The sequence below is a fragment of the Calonectris borealis genome, chromosome 5, assembly GCF_964195595.1.
Source record: "Calonectris borealis chromosome 5, bCalBor7.hap1.2, whole genome shotgun sequence".
NCBI classification, from domain to species: Eukaryota; Metazoa; Chordata; class Aves; order Procellariiformes; family Procellariidae; genus Calonectris; species Calonectris borealis.
The window spans coordinates 6,154,778-6,175,774 of NC_134316.1; the positions used below are offsets into that span (position 1 = coordinate 6,154,778).

General features: G+C 41.5%; 1 protein-coding gene across 3 annotated transcripts; it reads left to right on the forward strand.

The window, feature by feature from the left end:
- The first annotated feature begins 11 nt into the window (after positions 1-11).
- PSMA3 (proteasome 20S subunit alpha 3) lies at positions 12-13,949 on the forward strand. 3 transcript variants are annotated; one of them, XM_075150824.1, is made up of 11 exons: positions 12-194; positions 1,320-1,402; positions 2,504-2,627; positions 3,642-3,743; positions 5,141-5,214; positions 5,816-5,888; positions 6,853-6,918; positions 10,512-10,558; positions 12,976-13,043; positions 13,188-13,252; positions 13,762-13,949. In XM_075150824.1, the coding sequence occupies exons 1-11, from the start codon at positions 174-176 to the stop codon at positions 13,804-13,806; spliced, it is 768 nt and encodes a 255-aa protein (XP_075006925.1). In that variant the 5' UTR covers positions 12-173; the 3' UTR covers positions 13,807-13,949. The 3 variants fall into 3 exon arrangements, with proteins under 3 accessions (XP_075006925.1, XP_075006927.1, XP_075006926.1); XM_075150826.1 differs by lacking the exon at positions 12-194 and adding an exon at positions 676-1,151; XM_075150825.1 differs by lacking the exon at positions 12-194 and adding an exon at positions 1,810-2,023 and having other exon boundaries at positions 1,321-1,402.
- Positions 13,950-20,997: the final 7,048 nt, after the last annotated feature.

Below are 20,997 nucleotides of genomic sequence, written 5' to 3' on the forward strand. Positions count from 1 at the left end.
CCCGCCGCGCGGCCCCGCCCCGGGAAGCGCTGGGGATTGCGCGCCGCTCTCGGCCGGCGCTGGTTGGCCGGTGCGGGGGCCAATGAGAGCGCGTGTTGTTGGACGGTGGGGAGCTGAGCGAGGCCGGGGCGGGAGGGGGGCTCCGTCCGGCTGTGGCTGAGCGCGCCGCCGCCATGAGCTCCATCGGCACCGGGGTGAGTGCGGCCCGGCGGGCCCTGGCGGCAGCGCGGTCAGCCCGCCCCGCCCGGCCCGGCGCCGGCGTGGGGGTCCCCTTTGTGCCGGGGGCGGGGGGGCGCGGCCCGGGGCGAGCAGCCGCCACCTGCGCTCGCCCCCTCCGGCGAGCGCGGCCGCCGCGGGGATGGCGGGGCGCGGGCGGCCTGTCAGCTCGGCCGCCTCGCCGCAGCGGGGCCCGGGCCGGGGCCGCTGCTGAGTCACTGCGGCCCATTAGGCCGAGGAACCAAAGGCGGGGGGCGGGGCTGCCGCCTGGGGGCGGCGGGGCCGGGCCGGGGGCCGACTCGGTCTCGGGCGGTGCGGGGGTGAGGCCGGCCCGGAGGGGTCTGCCGCTGCTGGAGCGGGGGGTGACCGCGGTTCGGCCGAGACTGCCACGGAGGGGCCGCTTTGTTTTGCCCGCGGGGTTACGGCACAGCTCCCGCACGGGGCTCCCCGGGCTGGCGGGGGTCTGGCCCAGCCGCCTCGGTGGCCTCGGGCCGGCTGTTACCTCGGGCCTGCCACCTGCGAGGGTGGCTGCTGAGCCGCGGCCTCCTACCGCCTTCCGCGGCGGGCGTGGACTGCTTTAGCACGAATGAAGCAGGGCTGCTGTTGGGGCCCTTCGGCAGGAGTTCGCGGAGCCCCTGCGCGCTCTTGCCTTTGGGCCCGACCCACAGCTCCGCACCCTTGTGGTGCTCTGCCAGTAGGGAGTGAACCTGCCGACGTGCGTAATATCCTTCTGAGCATTTCAGATATATTCCTGTTATTAAATGTCTGGTTTTCTCAAAAGTTATAAAATAAATTTGAAAGGCACACAGAAAGTTCCCGTAGGTTGTACGTATTGCGTAATGCACGGTGATTTCAGATCTGTGCAACGTCTGGATCGACGGGATTTGAAGTGCGGGTGTATCCAGCACTGATGCCGTGACTTCTTGTAGTTGTTGGTGTGTGCTTGCTGCTGTTCGTGCATCTTATGTAAGGGGGCAGCCGCCTTCTGGTGCTTCATAGCCATCACGCGGGTGACAGTCTTGCATTTTTAAATACGTAAACTTCTTCTGTAAATACTGGGATATTATTGGGTTTTTTTCTGAGTAGTGTGTTTTCTTCTTCAGTACGACCTGTCAGCTTCCACGTTTTCTCCAGATGGCAGAGTATTTCAAGTTGAATATGCTATGAAAGCTGTGGAGAATAGTAGGTAAGATACAAATATCTGCATCTCTAAGGTTGGCCTTTTTTAAAGCAGTGTAATTGGACTTGACAAGCATGATGGCACTGCAGATAAAATTACATTGTTAAAATTAGTTCTGAGGAACTGTGTCCCGAGGTTCATTTTAGGAAGCTTCAAATTAAGTGTAAAAGTAGCATAATCACTTTTGCTTGCTAGAAATCACTTTTCACACTTGCTAGGAATCACTTGCTTGCTAGAAACAGACATGTTGTGGAGAATGCAAAGGAAGGCAGTAAACTTACTCGTGTGTAAGGGCCATAAAAATTTTATGCTTTGGGGAAAAATCTGATTGCAGGTCTCATTAATACATGTAAGGTGCTTAGCTGTTATGGTAGTAGAGCTGCTGTAGCAGTACCTAAATTTCTGTTTTACAGACATGAATTCAGGCACTGAAAGACTGACCTGCTCAGGGCCTCGTAAACTTGTAACTTCAAATGCATTCCTCAGGAAACTGGGGACATCCAAGTTCTGCTAAAGCTACATCAGCTTCTCTGCGAGTATCTGTCTTCCCTTGAGTATATGCAGCAGCGAGATGATTGATCAGCAGGGCACGGACTGGGTCACCCAAGTGTCTGATCGTAGCCACAGGTTGCCAAATAAGGATCAGTGAAAGTATTTTGCGTAGTGGTTCATGCCATGGTTGGTAATTTATGCCTGATGATGCACTTTTTGAGGGTTAGAGAGAGAGTTGTCACATCTCCTAGATCAACAGTGAATTTACAAAAGGAGAGGTTAAACAATCCATGGGTTTCATATTAGTGTTGTTCAGCTCAGTGACGGGGCAGCGGCTATGCGGTCACTCCAGACAATGCCACCACTGTGTATAGTCTGTTCTAAACTATTTGTGTGGGGACTTTTGGCAGCCCCCTCCGCCTTGATTTAAGAAAATGTTTGTAGGTTTAGTGAGTTTTGGCTTTTTTTTCCCCTTGTCTTCAATGCTAAAGTGGAGTTGTAACAAATTTACTTCTGGGGAAATTATGTCATTGTTTCTTGTACTTTATTAATTCTCTGTTACGTATTTTACACTACGGTTCTGTGTGAGAAACTTACATTTATCTTGTCTTTCAGTACAGCAATTGGGATAAGATGCAAAGATGGTGTTGTCTTTGGAGTAGAAAAACTAGTTCTGTCCAAGCTTTATGAAGAGGGTTCCAATAAACGTCTCTTTAATGTTGATCGACATGTTGGAATGGTAAGGTCTACTTTAGTTTTTCATAATTTGAAGGGGACTCCCCTCAAAAGTAGAAATCTATGTATCACAGAATCAATAATAAGTAGATTGAGAAAGTAATGTTAATGTTTTTGTGTACACGGTTGGAAATGCCAGTGGATTTTTTTTTTACAGTTTTCTGTAATTTATTCTTGATTGCACACACACATAGAAGTTAAGTCCAAATTTAAAATAGAAGACATGTACATATTTTGAGACTGTTTTAAATTTTTTAAAAATGTCTTTTAGCACTCCAGTTGTTCAAACATGAATGTAAATATAAGCACAAGTGTTAAAGTCGTCCTTTTTTATGCAGTTAACAAGTAAGGTGTGTTGGGGGGAAAACATGCGGTGTACCAGATCATAGAATATCTCAAGTTGGAAGGGACCAATAAGGATCATCGAGTCCAACTCCCAGAAGATTCTCTTCTCAACAGTGTGGGAGTCAGCTGAGTTCTGTAAAGACTGGCGTATAGATTACTGGCTAATTCGTAATAGTGATGTCAGGATGATATCAAGTAGTTGTTACTGTGCGACAGAAATGCCTGTAATTATCTGCTGGTGACATCATCATTATCGGGCAGAGAGTTGGATTTGCTTCTAATCCAAGTAGTCATGCAAAACAGGAAGAAAAATAGTATATTGCTATGGTTGTCTTTTTTTAAGTATTAGATGAAGTATTATAATAAACGATACTTCATATATAATAAGAATATTTATAATGTGAAGTATTGTTTGGGTTAGTGTAGTGGTGGCAAACCATAAGACACTATTTAACATGAAGATAATTTTGGTTATTGACTTTTCCTAGAGAAAAATTCTGTACTGTTTTGAGCTTGCTAGCGGATGAATACCTTGATTGAATTCACTTGTAGACATACATAGAATTCAGTAAAGATCACAGTTAAGTCACATAATTAGACTTTTGTACGTTGATTTTATTAATAAGTTATTGCAAGGTGTGTTTGGCCTAGCTGATGACAATTCTCATTTCAGGCAGTAGCGGGACTTCTGGCAGATGCTCGTTCTTTGGCGGACATAGCTAGAGAAGAGGCTTCTAACTTTAGATCTAACTATGGCTACGATATTCCACTGAAGGTAAGAAATTGGTGCAGTTCACTCAAGGTTTCTGGCTTTTTTAGTCTTGACAGGACAGCCAGGGGATCAGGCGCAGTCAGCATGGATTTATGAAAGGCAGGTCCTGCTTGACCAACCTGATCTCCTTCTGTGACAAGGTGACCCGCTTAGTGGATGAGGGAAAGGCTGTGGATGTGGTCTGCCTGACTTCAGTAAAGCCTTTGACACTGTCTCCCACAGCATTCTCCTGGAGAAACTGGCTGCTCATGGCTTAAACGGGCGTACTCTTCGCTGGGTAAAAAACTGGCTGGACGGCCGAGCCCAGAGAGTTGTGGTCAACGGAATTAAATCCAGTTGGCGGCCGGTCACGAGCGGTGTTCCCCAGGGCTCAGTGCTGGGGCCGGTCCTGTTCAATATCTTTATCAATGATCTGGACGAGGGGATCGAGTGCTCCCTCAGTAACTTTGCAGATGACACCAAGCTGGGCAGGAGTGTTGATCTGCTGGAGGGTAGGAAGGCTCTGCAGAGGGACCTGGACAGGCTGGATCGATGGGCCGAGGCCAACTGTATGAGGTTCAACAAGGCCAAGTGCCGGGTCCTGCACTTGGGCCACAACAACCCCAGGCAACGCTACAGGCTTGGGGAAGAGTGGCTGGAAAGCTGCCCAGAGGAAAAGGACCTGGGGGTGCTGGTTGACAGCCGGCTGAACATGAGCCGGCAGTGTGCTCAGGTGGCCAAGAAGGCCAACGGCATCCTGGCCTGTATCAGAACTAGTGTGGCCAGCAGGAGCAGGGAGGTGATGGTGCCCCTGTACTGGGCACTGGTGAGGCCGCACCTCGAATCCTGTGTTCAGTTTTGGGCCCCTCACTACAAGAAGGACATGGAGGTGCTGGAGCGTGTCCAGAGGAGGGCAACGAAGCTGGTGAAGGGCCTGGAGCACAAGTCTTGTGAGGAGCGGCTGAGGGAACTGGGGTTGTTTAGCCTGGAGAAGAGGAGGCTGAGGGGAGACCTCATTGCGCTCTACAACTGCCTGAAAGGAGGTTGTAGCGAGGTGGGGGTTGGTCTCTTCTCCCAAGTAACCAGTGATAGGACGAGAGGAAATGGCCTCAAGTTGCGCCAGAGGGGGTTTAGACTGGCTATTAGGAGAAATTTCTTCACCGAAAGGGTTGTCAAGCACTGGAACAGGCTGCCCAGGGAAGTGGTTGAGTCACCATCCTGGGAGGGATTTAAAGGACGTGGTGCTCGGGGACATGGTTTAGTGGTGGACTTGGCAGTGCTTGATTAACAGTTGGACTTGATGGCCTTAAAGCTCTTTTCCAACCTAAATGATTGTATGACACACAGAATTAAATTTTATTACCTGAGATTTACTTATTTCTGTAAATAAAGTTTTTCTTTTTTTTTCTTTTTCCACTTAGCATCTTGCCGACAGAGTGGCTATGTATGTGCATGCATACACACTATACAGTGCTGTCAGACCTTTTGGTTGCAGGTAAGTCTTTCAGACATACACTGTTTGTGAAGATCTTTTGTTTCACAATTGCTGGAACTATTTAGTTTGTCTAAGGTCTTTTTTTAAACTTGGAATTAGTAACCTACAATTCATCTTGTAAACAAATTCCCTCCCCCTTTTCTTTTTGTGTGTGTGTAAAACCTTAGGTGAAGAATTCAGATTTGCGTAACAGTATGCCAAGCTTCTACATAGATTGCCAGTTTGTCCCTGAATTTTAAAGTTGAAGAGTTGATGCTATTAAGTCTGTGACAGTGATGAAAGCAGAACTTTTCTCTGCAATCATCCTGTTTGCCCTGATACCTAAAGAGTAGGTTACAACTATTATGCAGTTCTAGTACAAAGGGACTAATAAAATGAGATCTGCTGCCTAGTTACAGATAAGTAAAATGTTTCTGGCAACTTGCAGGTACTTGGCTGTCATGGTAACACTAAATTGTTGAGACAAATTGCTTAATAGAATGTAGCAGGATGGTAGGAGTTTTGCTCCAAGAAGAATGTAGGAAACCTCAGTTGGTGTAGTCTCTGTAATTCTGTGTGGGTTGGTAGAAGAAATGTTTCTTATTTCACTTTTCCCCTCCAGTTTCATGTTGGGGTCCTATGATGATGATGATGGTGCACAACTATACATGATTGATCCATCAGGAGTTTCATACGTGAGTGTGTCAAAAATATTTCCATCTTGGCGTAAGTTCTCCTTTTAAAAGTTCCTAGTTAAGAAAATAGTAAGTGCTATTCCAAAAGAGCTGTTAATTTTTTCTTTTTTCGCCTGGGAAGATCTCCGGTGAATCACTGCTTAAAATGAACAGAGCTGGGTTTTGCTCATTTGCATGTGCTTGTTAAGCACACATTGTGTATTTCTTAGATGTACAGTCTCTGAGAAACTAGTTCTAAAGCTTGTCTCAGAAATTTGGGAGTTCATTCCACCTGGCTATATCCAGTGAAAAGTCCCATGCACTGCCCAAAGAGGGCAAGTCTTGTAGTGATCCCCCATTCACAAAATACTTCAGGTAAGAGAGAGCTTCAGGTAAGAGAGGGCTGCTACTCTGACGCTGGCTGCTCACAGCAGGTCAAATCAAAACAGATACTTTTGTTCATTCTTGTTAATGCTCTCTTCAGCTGTGTATTACACACAGGATGATACACACTCATACTGTTCTGATTTTTTAAATTTTCTTCCAATATATCCAATACCATAGCTGTTGAGGGAAATAGAAGCGCTTAATTTTTATGTGCTTACACTTCAATATATTTTCATGGTAGGTGGGTTTGGGTTTTTTTGATCCTGTGGAACTTCTCTAATTCTAGTTTGCTCTTCCATTTACTGTAATAACAATAAAAAAATGATGTATTACAACAAATTGAGTAGGTATGTTTCTGTCCAGGAACTACTGAGCTCTTCTGTTTTCTATCAACAGTGGTAGTACTTCATCTAGTAATTGGGTTCTATTCAACAACTTGGGAATGTGCCCTGAGAGAAAACAATACCAAGGGTTACTGTATATTAACCCCTTGATATGTGAGTAGGGTGGGGGTTGTCATATGCTAAGTGACAGTAAGAACTGTAGAGGGCTTAGTATTTAATTAAATGTGCATATTTTGTTTCTTTTTTTTTTTTAGGGTTATTGGGGGTGTGCCATTGGTAAAGCCAGGCAGGCTGCAAAAACAGAGATAGAAAAACTTCAGGTATGATGTTACAGTTTTGTTGTGCTGTTTCAAACAAATATTCCTAGCTTATAATGTTACCTTTTTGGATGCCTAAAACATATAAAATACAAGAGAAGCAGATGGAATATTCCCTTGTATGTTCTAGGAGATGTTTTAGCCTCTCGGCTAGCAGTATTTCTCAAGTCTTGCCCCTGTCTGTAGGGAGTGTACATGTTTAAAACAGGAGGCATAAACATACACTCCCATGCATGCCAGTGAGCAAAGTAATGGAGTGAATATAAAAGTGTAACTAAGTTTTTAGTTGTGAATGAAAACCTTAGGGCAGCATTGTACAGGGTGCTGTATCTATTTTTTTCCGAAGGTTTTAGATGATCCTTTTGTTTAAAAAGTTGAAAAAAGCTGGTCTTGTTAAGGACAATGAGTGGAACTGCAGAATACTGAATGACCGCTGGAATATTATGGCTCTGGAAATGTAATGGAGAAAAATAAAATCCTTGCCAGGTAAGACAGTGTTTCCCAGCTGGCTAGTGTTGAGGTACTGCCTTTTTTCAAAAGATGTGTTCAAGTAGCTTGTTGTTGCTGACTGTAACATACCTTTCAAAACATCTTTACACGTCTGATGAAAAGGACTTTAGTGCTGTGAACACTAGGAAGAGTACAACTGCATGGCACACCGCCATTGACACCAGAAAGAGCTGTTTCTGTTTGGCATCTCCTGCTTGCACAATACTGTAACTTGGCAAGTGCTACAAGGAGGTTCTGCGAGTGTACACCGAGAAGTTGTTCTGTAGCTTTCTGAATGAGCGTGCAAACAGTTGGCTGTGTAAAACTAGTCTGTGGAGAGAAGAGTACTGAAGTGTGCCTTACGCTGATTTAGAACTATGTTAGGATCCTGAGGGACTTCTGTCCTTCTCTTGTGTTTTAATATCTGGCACCCTTGGAATTGGAGACAGTTAATGTGGGACAAAATCCTGCTTCTGGCCTGTCTCAGGTAATTCTTACTTTATACTCTGCTTGCATCTTATTTATGGTTTGGGGCTGCAGAAGTACATCACAGCTGTTCATGGAAAGGTTCAGAGTTCTTATGGTGGTTATATTCTTAAGAATAGTCTGTTTATGGTGCTCTAGCATCGTAACTGAAAAATTACAGGAAAAATTACAATGTTCTTAGACTTGCTTCATTCAGTCTTGAATCTGGTCAGATGCTCAAATACCAAATTAAAAGTCAGAAGCCTACAAGATCATCTGATCTTGATACTGGAATCGTGGCATCTGGGAAATCATAATTTCAGTTTCCATGTGTGCAAATTGGCAGAAAGATAATGGTAATGTTGGGTAACATATAATTACCCCCCCAAAAATTCATTTTCTGTGCACTGTTGGGATTTTCAAAAACTTGTGTTTTATTAACTGAGTTTTTGTACAGCTAATAAGTGTGTGTATTGCTTGAGTTTTACAGTAGAGCCTGTAAAACTTAGTACCTGGGAACAGTGGTGCCATATTGCCTAACTGCATTTATTCATTTAATGGCTTATTTACAGAATGTCTTCAGTAATGCATATGATCTTGTCACAGCGATGTGAAGCAAGTCCAGTCTTGCATGCCGATGCTTTTTGTTAACCATAGAATGGGCAGGTTTCCAGGTCACAGTTAATTTTGACAAGATGAATTTGTCAAAACTGAAATGGGAAAGAGACAGGAGTACAAAAGCTTTTGTGGGGGATACCGCCTACTGTAGCCTGTCAGCTAAGATGCGTTCCTGTGGAAGAGATGACTACAGGTGGAAAGTAAGAGGCAAGCGGGTAGTCAAAACTTTAAACCCGCCTTACAGGTACTGCAGAGCAGATACTGTGTCTGGGGGACACAGCATGCGAGACCCTCATATGTAGCTGAGGGCGCAAGCAGAAAACACTGCATTTGTCAGTCTGTTACATCTTATGCAAATGTCTGATAGCTTCAGCTACAGGAAAACTTGTAGTGGTGTGGAGAGTACTTGAATCTTGTGAGCTCTTCTACAGCGCTTCTCATGTAGCTCCGACGCTGCACACAACTTTTTGATTATATGGACATAACCGTCATTAGCTCTTGTGATAAACCGTTACGGTGTTTACTCTTATTGTCTGCGGAATTAATATACCTGGGATGGGAAAAGGATAATGGCAAAAAATAAATGTACTTCAGTTTTCTCTCTTGTAAATATGCGTGATAGTAGCAGACCTTTGGGTTTTCCTATTTCACTACTAACTTTATATGCATAAATACACATAGTAATTTAAATGCTTGTGTGACACAAGTTACATTTGTACCCAGCAGCCAGTGCTGTGTGTGTTACGGGTCGAGTGTCACAAACGTAAGGGCTGGGGCAATGGGTCTCTGTCTGTTTAGGAAACTTCCTGGGAGGGGACTGTGATGGCCTGTCTGTCTAACCAGGCACGGGCATTTCTCCTCTGGCCCACTGCTTGCGTGGGTGTGTGCTTCACCCCAGAAAGTGCTGTGACGTTCAACATGAACAAAGGACTGTTGTCGTCTTAGTTCCTTCACCGGTGTCTCAAAACTAGCTTCCCTACTATGGTTTTGACAACTATATGTAATTTTTTTTAAACTATATGTAATTAATGGTTTGCACTCTGAGCTCAGTGTAAATAATGGGGAAAAATAAGAAACGATAATTTACTTTGAACTTGAAAATCATTTTATGCTAGGGGAAGTGTCAGTAAAATGTGTAATGTATTGGCCTGTATTTTGTGACTAATGGCCCGTTGGCTTCAATCAGTAACGACAGGTGCATTCTTGCGAGTGCAGTATCAACGGCTCATGTCTATCTGGTTTGTGCAAATGAAACCTTGAGACAGGAAATGAGGCTTATCTTGTTTTAACCCTGAATTAATGAAATATAGTAGAATATATTACTACTTCATAGTCCAGAAGAGTTGACTGGCAAGAGATTTGACCTACAAAACATCAGTTTATTATGTCATGGAAATTGGCAAGAGACTTTGTTTTGATTAACTGTGAAACTGTCAGAGACTGTGATATAACAGAGAGAAAATATAAAACGAGGTGCTGATACCTTGCTCAGGCATGTAGTTGGTTGTTAACACTGGAACAATACTCTCCTCTTAGGGCATTACTTAAAAGTCAAAATTGCTTGCATAAAATGTCGGTAAGACCGAAAGTATTACTACACTACCCAGAAAGAATATGAATATTACATGTGGAAATATGGTGCCTCCCCCAGATTGTACATGTGGTTACTTTATGTCAGTTGATCATAAAGCGTTTAAGAACAAGTCAAGCTTCTATGACCTAAGGTTTTCTGTTCGGCTTCTAAGCTTCCTGCTGATGAGTACATTAAACTGGGGAAATTTCCACGTAACAGTTTTTTCATGGAATCTTTCAGTTGTGAAATTCTTCACTGGAAGAATGACTTGCATTTAGCAGGCTGGAAGACTTATCGTAGAGAATAAATTTGGTTCTAGTCTTAACTTTTTGTCACTTTTATCACTGCTGAACAGAAAGCTCATTAGGCATGTGCGCAGCCCCTCATGTTCTGGCCTTATAGAAATGGAAAACAGTATATTCTTTTAATCTGTGTATAATTTTGTCTACAGATGAAGGAAATGACCTGCCGTGATGTTGTTAAAGAGGTTGCGAAAATGTAAGTCTCCAACCTGTTTTTCCAACTCGACAAAAATCCATACTGGTGAGCTTGCTGTGGTTTCAAACTGAAGCTATTCCTTTTAAATTGGGTACCAGGTTTCATTTCTACTAGATGAGTGCTCATGCTGACTCCAGTATCTTCTGCTATTCATATTTTGTCTCTTGTGAGATGGGATATGCTGCTCAGTACTGAAAAATGCCGAAGGATGTGAAAAATGCACCTTTTGATCTCATCTGGTACTTCTTATAGGTGCAACTTGTAGCAGCAATGGATTAAAGGTTAAGCTGTCTGAATATGGTCAATGGTTTTAAAATATATAAACCAGGTGACAGATGGGGGAAATTCCTTGGTGTTCCAATTCTGAAGAAAGAGCTGTACACTTTCTTACGCAGATTGAACAACGAACTGATGCTTCAGACATTAAGTAGCAGTCCAGAAATGAAGCTGAGGTCTTTGACCCAGCCTTCCTATTTGGCTAAAAAAAGACTCAAGAGCTTAGGAAAGAAGCAAAGTGTAATTCCTTGTTTAAAGATGTATACAGGGTCTAACTGGTCTCATTTAAGTGATAAAGCTTGATACCACATGAAAAGACTAGAAATATTTAATTTGCTATTTAGTGATCCCATTTAGAACACCACATCAGCGATAGCATCACCTGTAGTCACAAACTCCATGTGAGGAGAGTGTATTTACAGGGAAAAAAGGTACCATTCAGTAAGTCATGTACTAGTGAGGGGAAGAAAGATACCAGGCAGAGAGAAGACTTTCTGCTAGGTAGAGCATGCATTGGCCAGTAGTAAACTGTCTTGAACATACTTTGTGAATTAGTATCTCTTCAAACAAATACAAGTATCCTTTCAGGTATCTACAACACTTCATTTTAACGCTTTAGGGACATGTTCTGTCACAAATTTAATAATCTGCAGCTGAAAACTGTAATCTCCAGCATTTTACGGCGATTGCTTAGAAGGTTATAAAGAAGTAATAAATATGCTTCTACCATTGGTGTTGCAGCATGTGAGCTTATTTCAGAGTTTGTGTCTGAGGCTGTCACAGCAGCAGCTAGAGAAAAGCATTTGTGGGATCTCTGTTCTTAAAACCTAGCAAGGACCTCAAAGCAGTTCTAAAATGGCACAAATAAGGCACAGATTTTCAAATAATGAAAAGCTTTCTGTTCTTTAATTCTGCCTCAGCTCAAAACTTAACAGCAGGTCTAGATACAGTTCTGTTTTTCACCTCAAATTCAGCTCCTTAGTAGCATTTAGCAAGATAGTAAAGATATTAATCATTTTTTTTAACCCTAAAATACTAGCCAGATTCCAGAGTTATGATTTCTCCAAGAGCTTGTAATGGTACACTTTGTTGCAAAAGGCTTGTAACCAGCTTGTAACACATAGGAAAGGCCTATAGATCATCTTAATCAATGATCAGTAAGTCCAGTCTAAGTGACAGAAGGGTGTCAGAAGAACATAAGCATATAGTGATACTTCTCTGGACACCAATGTTAACTTTGTTCTTTATGTTTGTTTCACAATACTTTTATTAAACTTTAATTGGAAGTACTTAATGTGGTGCTGAAGGTATCCTTCCTTCCTCCACTATCTCCAAGCTTTCTATGTTGGCTAGAAATAGCTGGTGTTTTTCAGCTTTTCACTTATTAATGGTTTCTGAAACGAACTAAGGAATATAACCTTCTCAACAAGTGAAGCCACAGGTTATTGTAAGTTCTACTATTGTTTTGAGTGTATGTCTCAACTCAGGGTTGTTATAGTTTGTTTACATGTTCTGCCACTGAGGACTGAATACTCTGATGCAATCAAATCAGTATTGCTATTACAGCGTAACATTTTTATCCCACAGACTAAGGAGTGATTTTACTAATCTGGATGGTACGGCGTATGCTGCAATACCACTTGTAGGTTAAATTCTGATTACCATTGTGTTTGCCATTAAGTATGGCAGTCTGTATAGAGATCTATGCACGGGCTTCTAATTAGACACAAGATACTATGGTGTTGGGATTTAGTCTTAAGTGTAAATTGAAATAAGATTTATAGGAGAAATACAGGACACTCCTAACTGTATTATAACTCATCTAGCAGGAGCAGGCAATGATGACGTAGCCTTGGTTCTGCAGTACTTGAATCTTAATGTTTGTTCTAATTAAGATAACTCGAACATCTCAACCTGCATCTTAGCTGTAATAATTTAATGTATAGTTATACTAGCAATTAAGGCTGGAAAATTCTCTGATGGGTTTTTTTTGTGTGTGTGTGGGCAGGGGAGAAAGCGTGGGGAGAGCTTCTATTAACTGTAAGAGGAATACTTCAACAGAAGAAATCTGTGAAAGGAAGAAAGTGTATTTAGCCTATTAATCAATCTGTTCTAATCTGTACTTTTTCTGTTCCTTCCAGAATCTACATAGTTCACGATGAAGTAAAGGATAAAGCTTTTGAGCTGGAACTCAGCTGGGTTGGAGAAAGTAATGCATTTCTGTAATTTCTATAAACACTATAGAAAATTTATAACTTTCTGTAACTAAAGTAAAACACTGCTTCTTAAATGCACTCTGTACGTCAAGGTCTTTGTGTGAATTCTACTTAAGATGTACTCTTTTTATTGGCAGTAACCAATGGAAAACATGAAATTGTTCCCAAAGACATCAGGGAAGAAGCAGAAAAATACGCCAAGGTAAGGTCCTACTTTGGTGTTGTCTCAGTGCTTCACTTGACTTCTAGAGTAGAAGGAACTCACTGAAGGTTAGGTTTCTACTGCTGTGATGGCTGGAAAATGTATAGTCACAACACACACCACTTCAGCAAGGGATAATAGTGACGTTCAGAGTGTAATCCAGGGATAGTTCTTACTTTCAAAACCAGTGTAATTCAGCAGGCTTGCACAGGTGGCGTGTTTCTCCTTCAAAAGTAGATGTATTAACTCTTCAGCAATGGCGTAAGTGAGCAGGAGAGGTAGTAAGTCATATTGCCTAGAACAATTTTTAAAGATAACCAGCTGGAGAAAGTTAGACTTCCAGCACTTAACAGCTTTTAAAGTACTGATGGGGCTCAGTATTACCTCCTAAAGATACGAACTAGCCTGCTGAATACAAGGCTTTGATAAGCAACTCATTTTGCTTGTTATAAGCTGAATTACAAAATAACTGTTAAACTATTTTTTAATCAAACTTTTTTTAAAAACAGGAATCTTTGAAAGAGGAAGATGAATCAGATGATGACAATATGTAACACATTGTTACTTCAAGACAAGTTCAACTTTCCTTAACTTACAACAGTTTGTTTATAATGTATTAAGCATGGGATGCTGTTATGTACTTGTTGGATGAAACTGAGTGACCAACTTGCACTAATAAATTTTCCATTTTACTGTCTGTTAGCTTTTATTTCAAAAGAGTATAGGCCAGCATCATCAAGAAGCAACTGTACTCTGTATCAGAACAGGCATTAAGAAGGAAAGGTATTATCAGGCTGGTGTTGCTTCCTCTTAGTACAGCACTCTATTTGAGCCAGGCTAGGTACAGAAAAACAATCTGCTTAGAAATTTGACAAGTCTCTTGTTTATACTGCATAGTTTAATATTAAAAACTAGTACTCAGTTATTCCTTGATTAACCAGTATCACGCTTTGCAGTTCATTCATAGCCACAGTCTGATTGCTCTTGGCAGAAGAGATGAGAACACACCTAACTGCAAAACAGCTGGTTACAGGTTAAGCTGATGTGCACAGCTGACAACTCCAAACAGCCTACATTACAAGAAAGAGTTCAGGAAAAGGAATTTTAATCTGAAGTATTAAGCCGAGGCTTATTTGAAGAGTAGGAGAAGTTAAAAACTAATTCAACTTAAAATAGTGCTTGTGTTAAGTTCTAAAGCTGTGAGATCTATTAAGCAATGTAACTGGAATTAATGCTTGGAGAGCCAAACTATTTTTAAACAGCTTCATTCAGCTGTAGTTTCTTAAATCACTTCTGAATCAGCTTTATCAATTGTTGACCTTCCCAAAAGTTGAAAACACACCTTCCTGCTTTCTTTCCCAACTTCTTAGGAAAAAAGACTGTCTATTCTAGTTACTTCAAAGTCTTGAAAGACAAGATAACAAACTGTTCTGTTCACCACCTTAAGACTCAGTTAAAATTGAAGTCTTGTTTGTATATGCAGTTAAAATTCTAATGGTCATCTTAATCTAAAATGCATACTTTTCTAATGAGTCAAATTCCTCAGCTTTAGTACTACACACTAATGATCACCAGCCCTTAAAACAAAAGCTTTCTGTTACAGGTTTATTTTTTATACAGTTTTTTTCCCTTTGAAAAAACACCTGTCTGCCTATAGTTTCTCTTCTAATGGGATTACAAGACACAGGTTCTACTTCCTTTTTGTGACAAGGAACAGTCAATAGAGATAGACGGGTCTGTCTTGATACTTAGTGACTGTCTCAGGCTTAAACCACCTGAACTCTTGCCCCTCCAGTGGGACATAGGTTTCAGAGGCTGCTAGAACTCTTGATCGGGCCTGCCTGAGCCAACATTAATCATGGCCGTGACAGCCAGCCTCCTCCAGTGTCTCCTCCCAGGCAACAGTATAGCTGTTACACTGAGTCAGCCTTTAGTTCTGACTGAACTTTGTTGCATTTCTCCAAACTGAATTTACTACTGAAGTTTACTGCTGATCCAGCTGTTTGATTCATTAGCGAGTGCCAGTCAGGAAACTCTAATCAGCACTCTAAAGCACTAGCTGAGGGCTGATCTTCCACTCACTGTATATGACAGCGGAATACTTGATTCTCTTCACTTTGTCTTTATCCTATACCTAAAGTGTTGCTGAAAAACCACTAAATGGAAGTTAAAAGCCATCCTTGTGTGGTGACACACGTCCATCCAAGCCCTTCAGTGACAGCCATTCAGAATTGGGGACAGGAAGCATAACAACAGTTACACAAGTCAGGTTTCAGGGTTAAGGAAGAAGAGCAAGATCAGTTGTGCATATTTACAAGACAAAGCGGAAGGAAGATGTTCTACAATATGTGAGAAGATACAGGTAGGAACAGAGCCACCTACTTGCTTATTCAGAATTTCCAAGTTGCCATGTTCTTTAATAAGTAGCTATCTAAAAAGTTCCTTTGAAGAACCATGCTCTGATGTTTTGCTTGTTGTGGAAAGGTGTATAGTGAAGTCCAATGAGAAGCAATTCAAGAGTATGTGCATTTTGCAGTGTCTAGTAGTACATACAAAGTGCTGCACAGCAGTCTTGCTTGTCATGGCAACATTTAGTTAAACAATACCAAGGTGATTATTACTGTCAGGTTCTTTTCCAAATTAAATCACTAAGTTATGAGAGTATAGGCTCACTATTTACAAAAATTGATCTTTATCTGTGGTAAGGAAAAAATGTATCACTTCCCTTTCCATTGACTGCAGATGGGGAAAGAGACAAAAAAGTGAGCATTAGAAGGTGGGGAAAAAATATTTGCATTTATTCAGGAGAGGGGGGTCAAGGATGAAAAAAGCAAGAAGATACTGAATAAGCTATTCTAGTATTAAAATTTCCCTTAACTTTAGAAACAGAAAGCTAGCAGGCTTCTATTCAATCTGAAATTAAGCTTTGCTACCTTTTTAACAATAAGGCCCAGGGAACATTAGAATACATTTCTAATCCAGGACGACTCTCATTTCAGCAGAAAAACTACTGCAGACTCCCCCATTACAGCTATTTTTGTAGCCTTAACCTTGTTGCAGTTCCAACTGGGATAACCAATGAGACAACCATATAGCACTTAACAAGTAACTTACTAATTTGAAGCTAGTTACCTAAAAATGCTTAATTATACAGTTGTGCAGTAGCCATCGTAAAGTTTCACTAATTTAGTCCACACGTGATAGGCCAAATGCCAACTTTAATGAATTTTGCTACTGAGAAAGAGTATTTACTTGTTGCTGTGTCAAACTTCCCCTGCTGTGGAAGCTGAGCAGGGGAAGAAGTCGTCCAAAAAGAAGGAAGTGGCAACTCACGGCAACACTGATCACATAAAGACTTAAAAATGCAGTGGGACAGCATGGCATCATTAAACTTTGATTAAATGTTGAAGACCATGGGGTTTTTTTCTAAGTACATAGAGCTGTCTGAGGCAAATCACTTGGTGAAAGCTAAGCTCCAGAAGGGCTCAAGCTGGATCTGAGATGATTATTTAAGTGAAGACTAGATCTGTTACAGAACAAGAGAAAAGAATATTAAATCTCAACCAAAAAAAAAGCAAGCTTACTTTTAGCAGAGGCTCTGATTTAAGTACAGGACTAGGAAAAAAAAATCTAGCTGTATGGTAGATATTCCCTTACCCTCCAGACTTAAATAATATCTAGAGGGAAGAGTTTGGTTTAAGCCCAGAGAACAACTGATCAGGTAGCTAAAACAAAGACTTGAAAGCTTCCACCAGCCAGTCTCCTGTAGCTTCAGCTGTGGGGCATGTCTGGAGAAAGTATGTACGCTCAGGGTCTGCGGAGTTGAAGCTCCGGAAGAGCTGTTCCTTGAGACCAAGGATAGCACGTGCTCCCGCTTAAATCTTACTACTTTTGCGTAAGCTCGCTCTGAGAGCAGCGAGTCTCACAACGTGCCAAGGGACTAGGGCAGCCCAGTTGGCTGACCTGATTCAGAGCTGCTTGCAACACACACCAGCCCAATACGAGAGCAGCGGTCTGTGACAGTGACCTCTGAAGGCTCCCTGAACCAGCCTTCAGCAGCAGAGGCAGCATGCTTTCCTACAAAAGTAGGGCTTGGATCCCCTTCCCTAAAATGAAAAGTAGCTTTTATAATTGGCTTGAAAATGGTCAATTATAACTTCAGTGTAACATTGACATGTGAAAATGCATTGCAAGGCTAACAAATGGGCAGGGTAAAAGTTTCTGAATTGGAGATTTGAGCAAGAGGTGATTCTTAACAGTCTCATTTGTATTGTTTCTGCCCAAAGCACTGGGAAGTTTCAGTTCTGAAGATATCAGAAAAAGCGTAATTAGCCCATACCAAGCAGCACTTCTTGCTTCAGGCTCCACAAGTAACTTAGTCCAGACTCTGGCCATTTATGGGAATACATAATAGAGCAGAAAGTCAAATACCCACTTGGAATGCGTAACTGCAGTTCTTGCCATGCTGAAACATTTTACGTTCAGAGTTTTAATGGCACGTGCTGTTGCTTAAGACCCAAAGCACAGGCTTTAACAGAAGACCAGAAAGTGAGTTGTATAGACCAACTAATCTCTTAGCTTAAAGTCATCACTCCACCAAGGAGTATTTTAGAAATACATAGATCCAACAATAACACAAAAGTAGGATGTACAGTAAGATGCTTCCTCTCCCTTTAAGTCTCATACATCCACTGGCTGTTACTCAGCACCTGATGAATCACTACTGTGATATTTAATAGGACTGGATGTGTCACATTCCCTGTTATTTTGTCAGCAAGTCCAGATACAGAAACCTTGTTAAAGAGAATTAAGAAGGGGACTATGGTGAACTGCAGATGACAAATTAAAAAAAAATAGGCTCCCGTGTCTAGTTAACTTACACACATCTCTATGACTGCACCAGGACAGATCTTAGAATATGCAGCTGGACTTGCAGAGTGCAAAAATCACGCTTAGGCTATTGCATCAATTTGTACTACCACTGTTTGTACTATCTTTACGTGGCCATAAACATTACCAGTTTGGATAATATCTTCATGACAACTGACTAGACTGCTGATCAAATTATGGTAAGATTAAGCTGTTAGAAGCTCATAGAAGTAACCCATATGTAAAATTTCCTGTGTGGCTGATACACGTAAGGGTATCTCCAAAAGAAATGCTCCTAATCTGTATTTGGTGCTGACTCCCAGAAAGGAAACATTTCAGAGTTTGTCTCACGCAGATCTGAAGTATGCCAAGCATCAGGTCATTTGTTGTTTCCTTCCCATCACCAAAAACAGTTTGATGGCCTGAGGTTAAAAGCCCCACGTGCTGGAAGTGTGACTGTCCATACGGACGCAATACCACTTGAGATGCTATCTGGCTATATAGTCCCAGTCATCCTTAAGGAAGGAGATCCGGAGTAACTACATACGCTGCTTTGCAAGTCTCTTCCTTAAGACAAAACTGCAACCATAGAAGGGAACACAAAACAGTGAATTCAACAACGCATCTTAAGCATTTATCAGCTGGAAGATAATCATGACCTTAAAATAAATTACACAGTTTCAAGATTCTGAACAGAAAAATAGTATTAGTTGTCATGACAATCTTGAGACTGTAACAGCACCAAAAATACAGTACGGAGACTCTTCTCTCCCCCTCATTTTCTTCCTTCAGTTGCATATGCCTATAAGACAAGGACTAGCTTTTCCTCCACCCACCGGTTTTTCAAGTTACATGCAGCAAGGAAGTTACTTTTACTTAAGAATTGGGAGCTATTTTGAGACACCAACTGCTTGTAACTTTCCATCATAGAAGATCTTGCTACCTAGTACGTCTAATTGTCAGAGTTGCAGAAAACAGGTAGTAGAATAGGTAAGAGCGTAGCCTTACTGTTTGTCCAGTAAATACATTCTATGAATGAGAACATGGGATTTACAAACAAGCTCAAACCAAGTCTCCTATTTCCAGATGGACTAAGCAACCACCATGCAGTGCTCTTTCATCTTCGGTACATTGCTATTAAAGGACTCCAAAACAGTTGTTTAAAAATGGACAAGTTGCTGTGCCAACCAAAAATGGACAACTAGAATAAAGCAGGCAGCAGCATCACATAGTTTATACTGCAAACATGTGCATATAATCAGATACAGGAAAACCTGAAATCCCATGAACTCTTCCCTAAAGATAGTATAAGAACTACCCACTGAAAATACCATTTTAGGTGACATGGTAAGACAAGCCAAGTAAGAATTTAGAAAGAACATGGGGTGCTTTATTGCTGCATAAAGTTAGATATCATTTGGTATATGTACTGTCTGCATATCCAAAATACGTTCGTTAAGATTCCAATTTCAGCAGATTAATAGTAGGTTCAGTTATAGTAAATTCACCCAGAAGCCGATACATTCCAAATGCACACACACACAAAATCCAAAAACCCACCCAAGTGATGCTTAAGTTTTTGGAAGTGAAATTTATCTTGTTTGCAGGCTTTTAGAAAAGCAGGAAATCTGCTAATTTCATTATTTTGGGGAAGGACAGAGACCTGTTACATTAGACTGCATTAACATGTGTCAAGAGCAGCAAAGGAAGTGCTAGATGACTTTAACAGAATGCTTTCATAAAGCTCAATTTCAGCTCTAATTCTAGGTGTTTCCACACTACAAAGCACACCACTTGAGAGGCTGTTTTTCCCAAATATCCTTCTATATACATCAGGAATAGAAACAAATCTGAAATACTGTTTTAGGAGGCAGAATCAAAATGTAGCTTAACATGTTTCCTGTCAGTCTGTTTAATAAGCAACTAGTTCCCCCAGCCAAATACTTGTTCTACGCTCATAGCAGTTTGTCCCCCGTTGTGCTGCTTGCAAGGAGGAGATCACTCCCACACTAATAAAAGATCTTTCATTGATCCAGAATAATTAAACTCTCCAAAAAGACATGTATTTTGTTCTTTCAGAGTTCTGGACGTCACACAACATAGCTCATTTCAGTGGTTCTGTTTACAGCTGTACTGGTGTAACTAATGGGGTGACAGACTACACAGAAGCACTGCAGAGAAAAGCATATCCTTGAAGGTACAAACCTCCTGCAAACAATACGGTCTTGCAATTAATTCACAGGTTAAGTGTGCATTACACAGTGTTGATTGGTCAGCTAACTCCCTGGCCACCTGGAAATTAGCTACCTGTAATAATACCCTCCAAACAACATACACAAATAAAAAGTATCTTTTGAAAAAGGCAGCTAAGTAGGAAAATTACATCAGTGGCTGAACTGTAGAGTTTCACTAGCAGCAGCTACTTATAGCTAGAAACATTTAATTCAAAAGATTGAGGGCATTAATACTTTTAAAAAAGAATCAGTACTAACTGCAGTCTTGTTAGCTGAGGCTGAAAAGTAAGTTAACCCTAAATGATTAAAGTAATTTGGACAAGCAAAAGCCTGAGAAGAAAGGCCACGTAACCACTGCCTTCACAAGCTTTCTTTTGCTGAGCAACTATGCTTTGCAGAAGTAGCGCTTGCTGCTTTGTGCTAGACTGCATACTATTAGTGGCCTCTAATTGCTTTCTGGAGACTAGTTACAAGGAAAGACCATCCTGATTCAGTGGGATCATGTTGCTCTACAACCTGCATCCGTAACTATTCCATTATTTTAATCAACAGCTTATCAGTGCTGACAAGCTTGAGTGTGACACCTGTGCTGGCAGGTAGACCACATCCAAGGACTCACCATTGGTATTAGAACCCTATTTT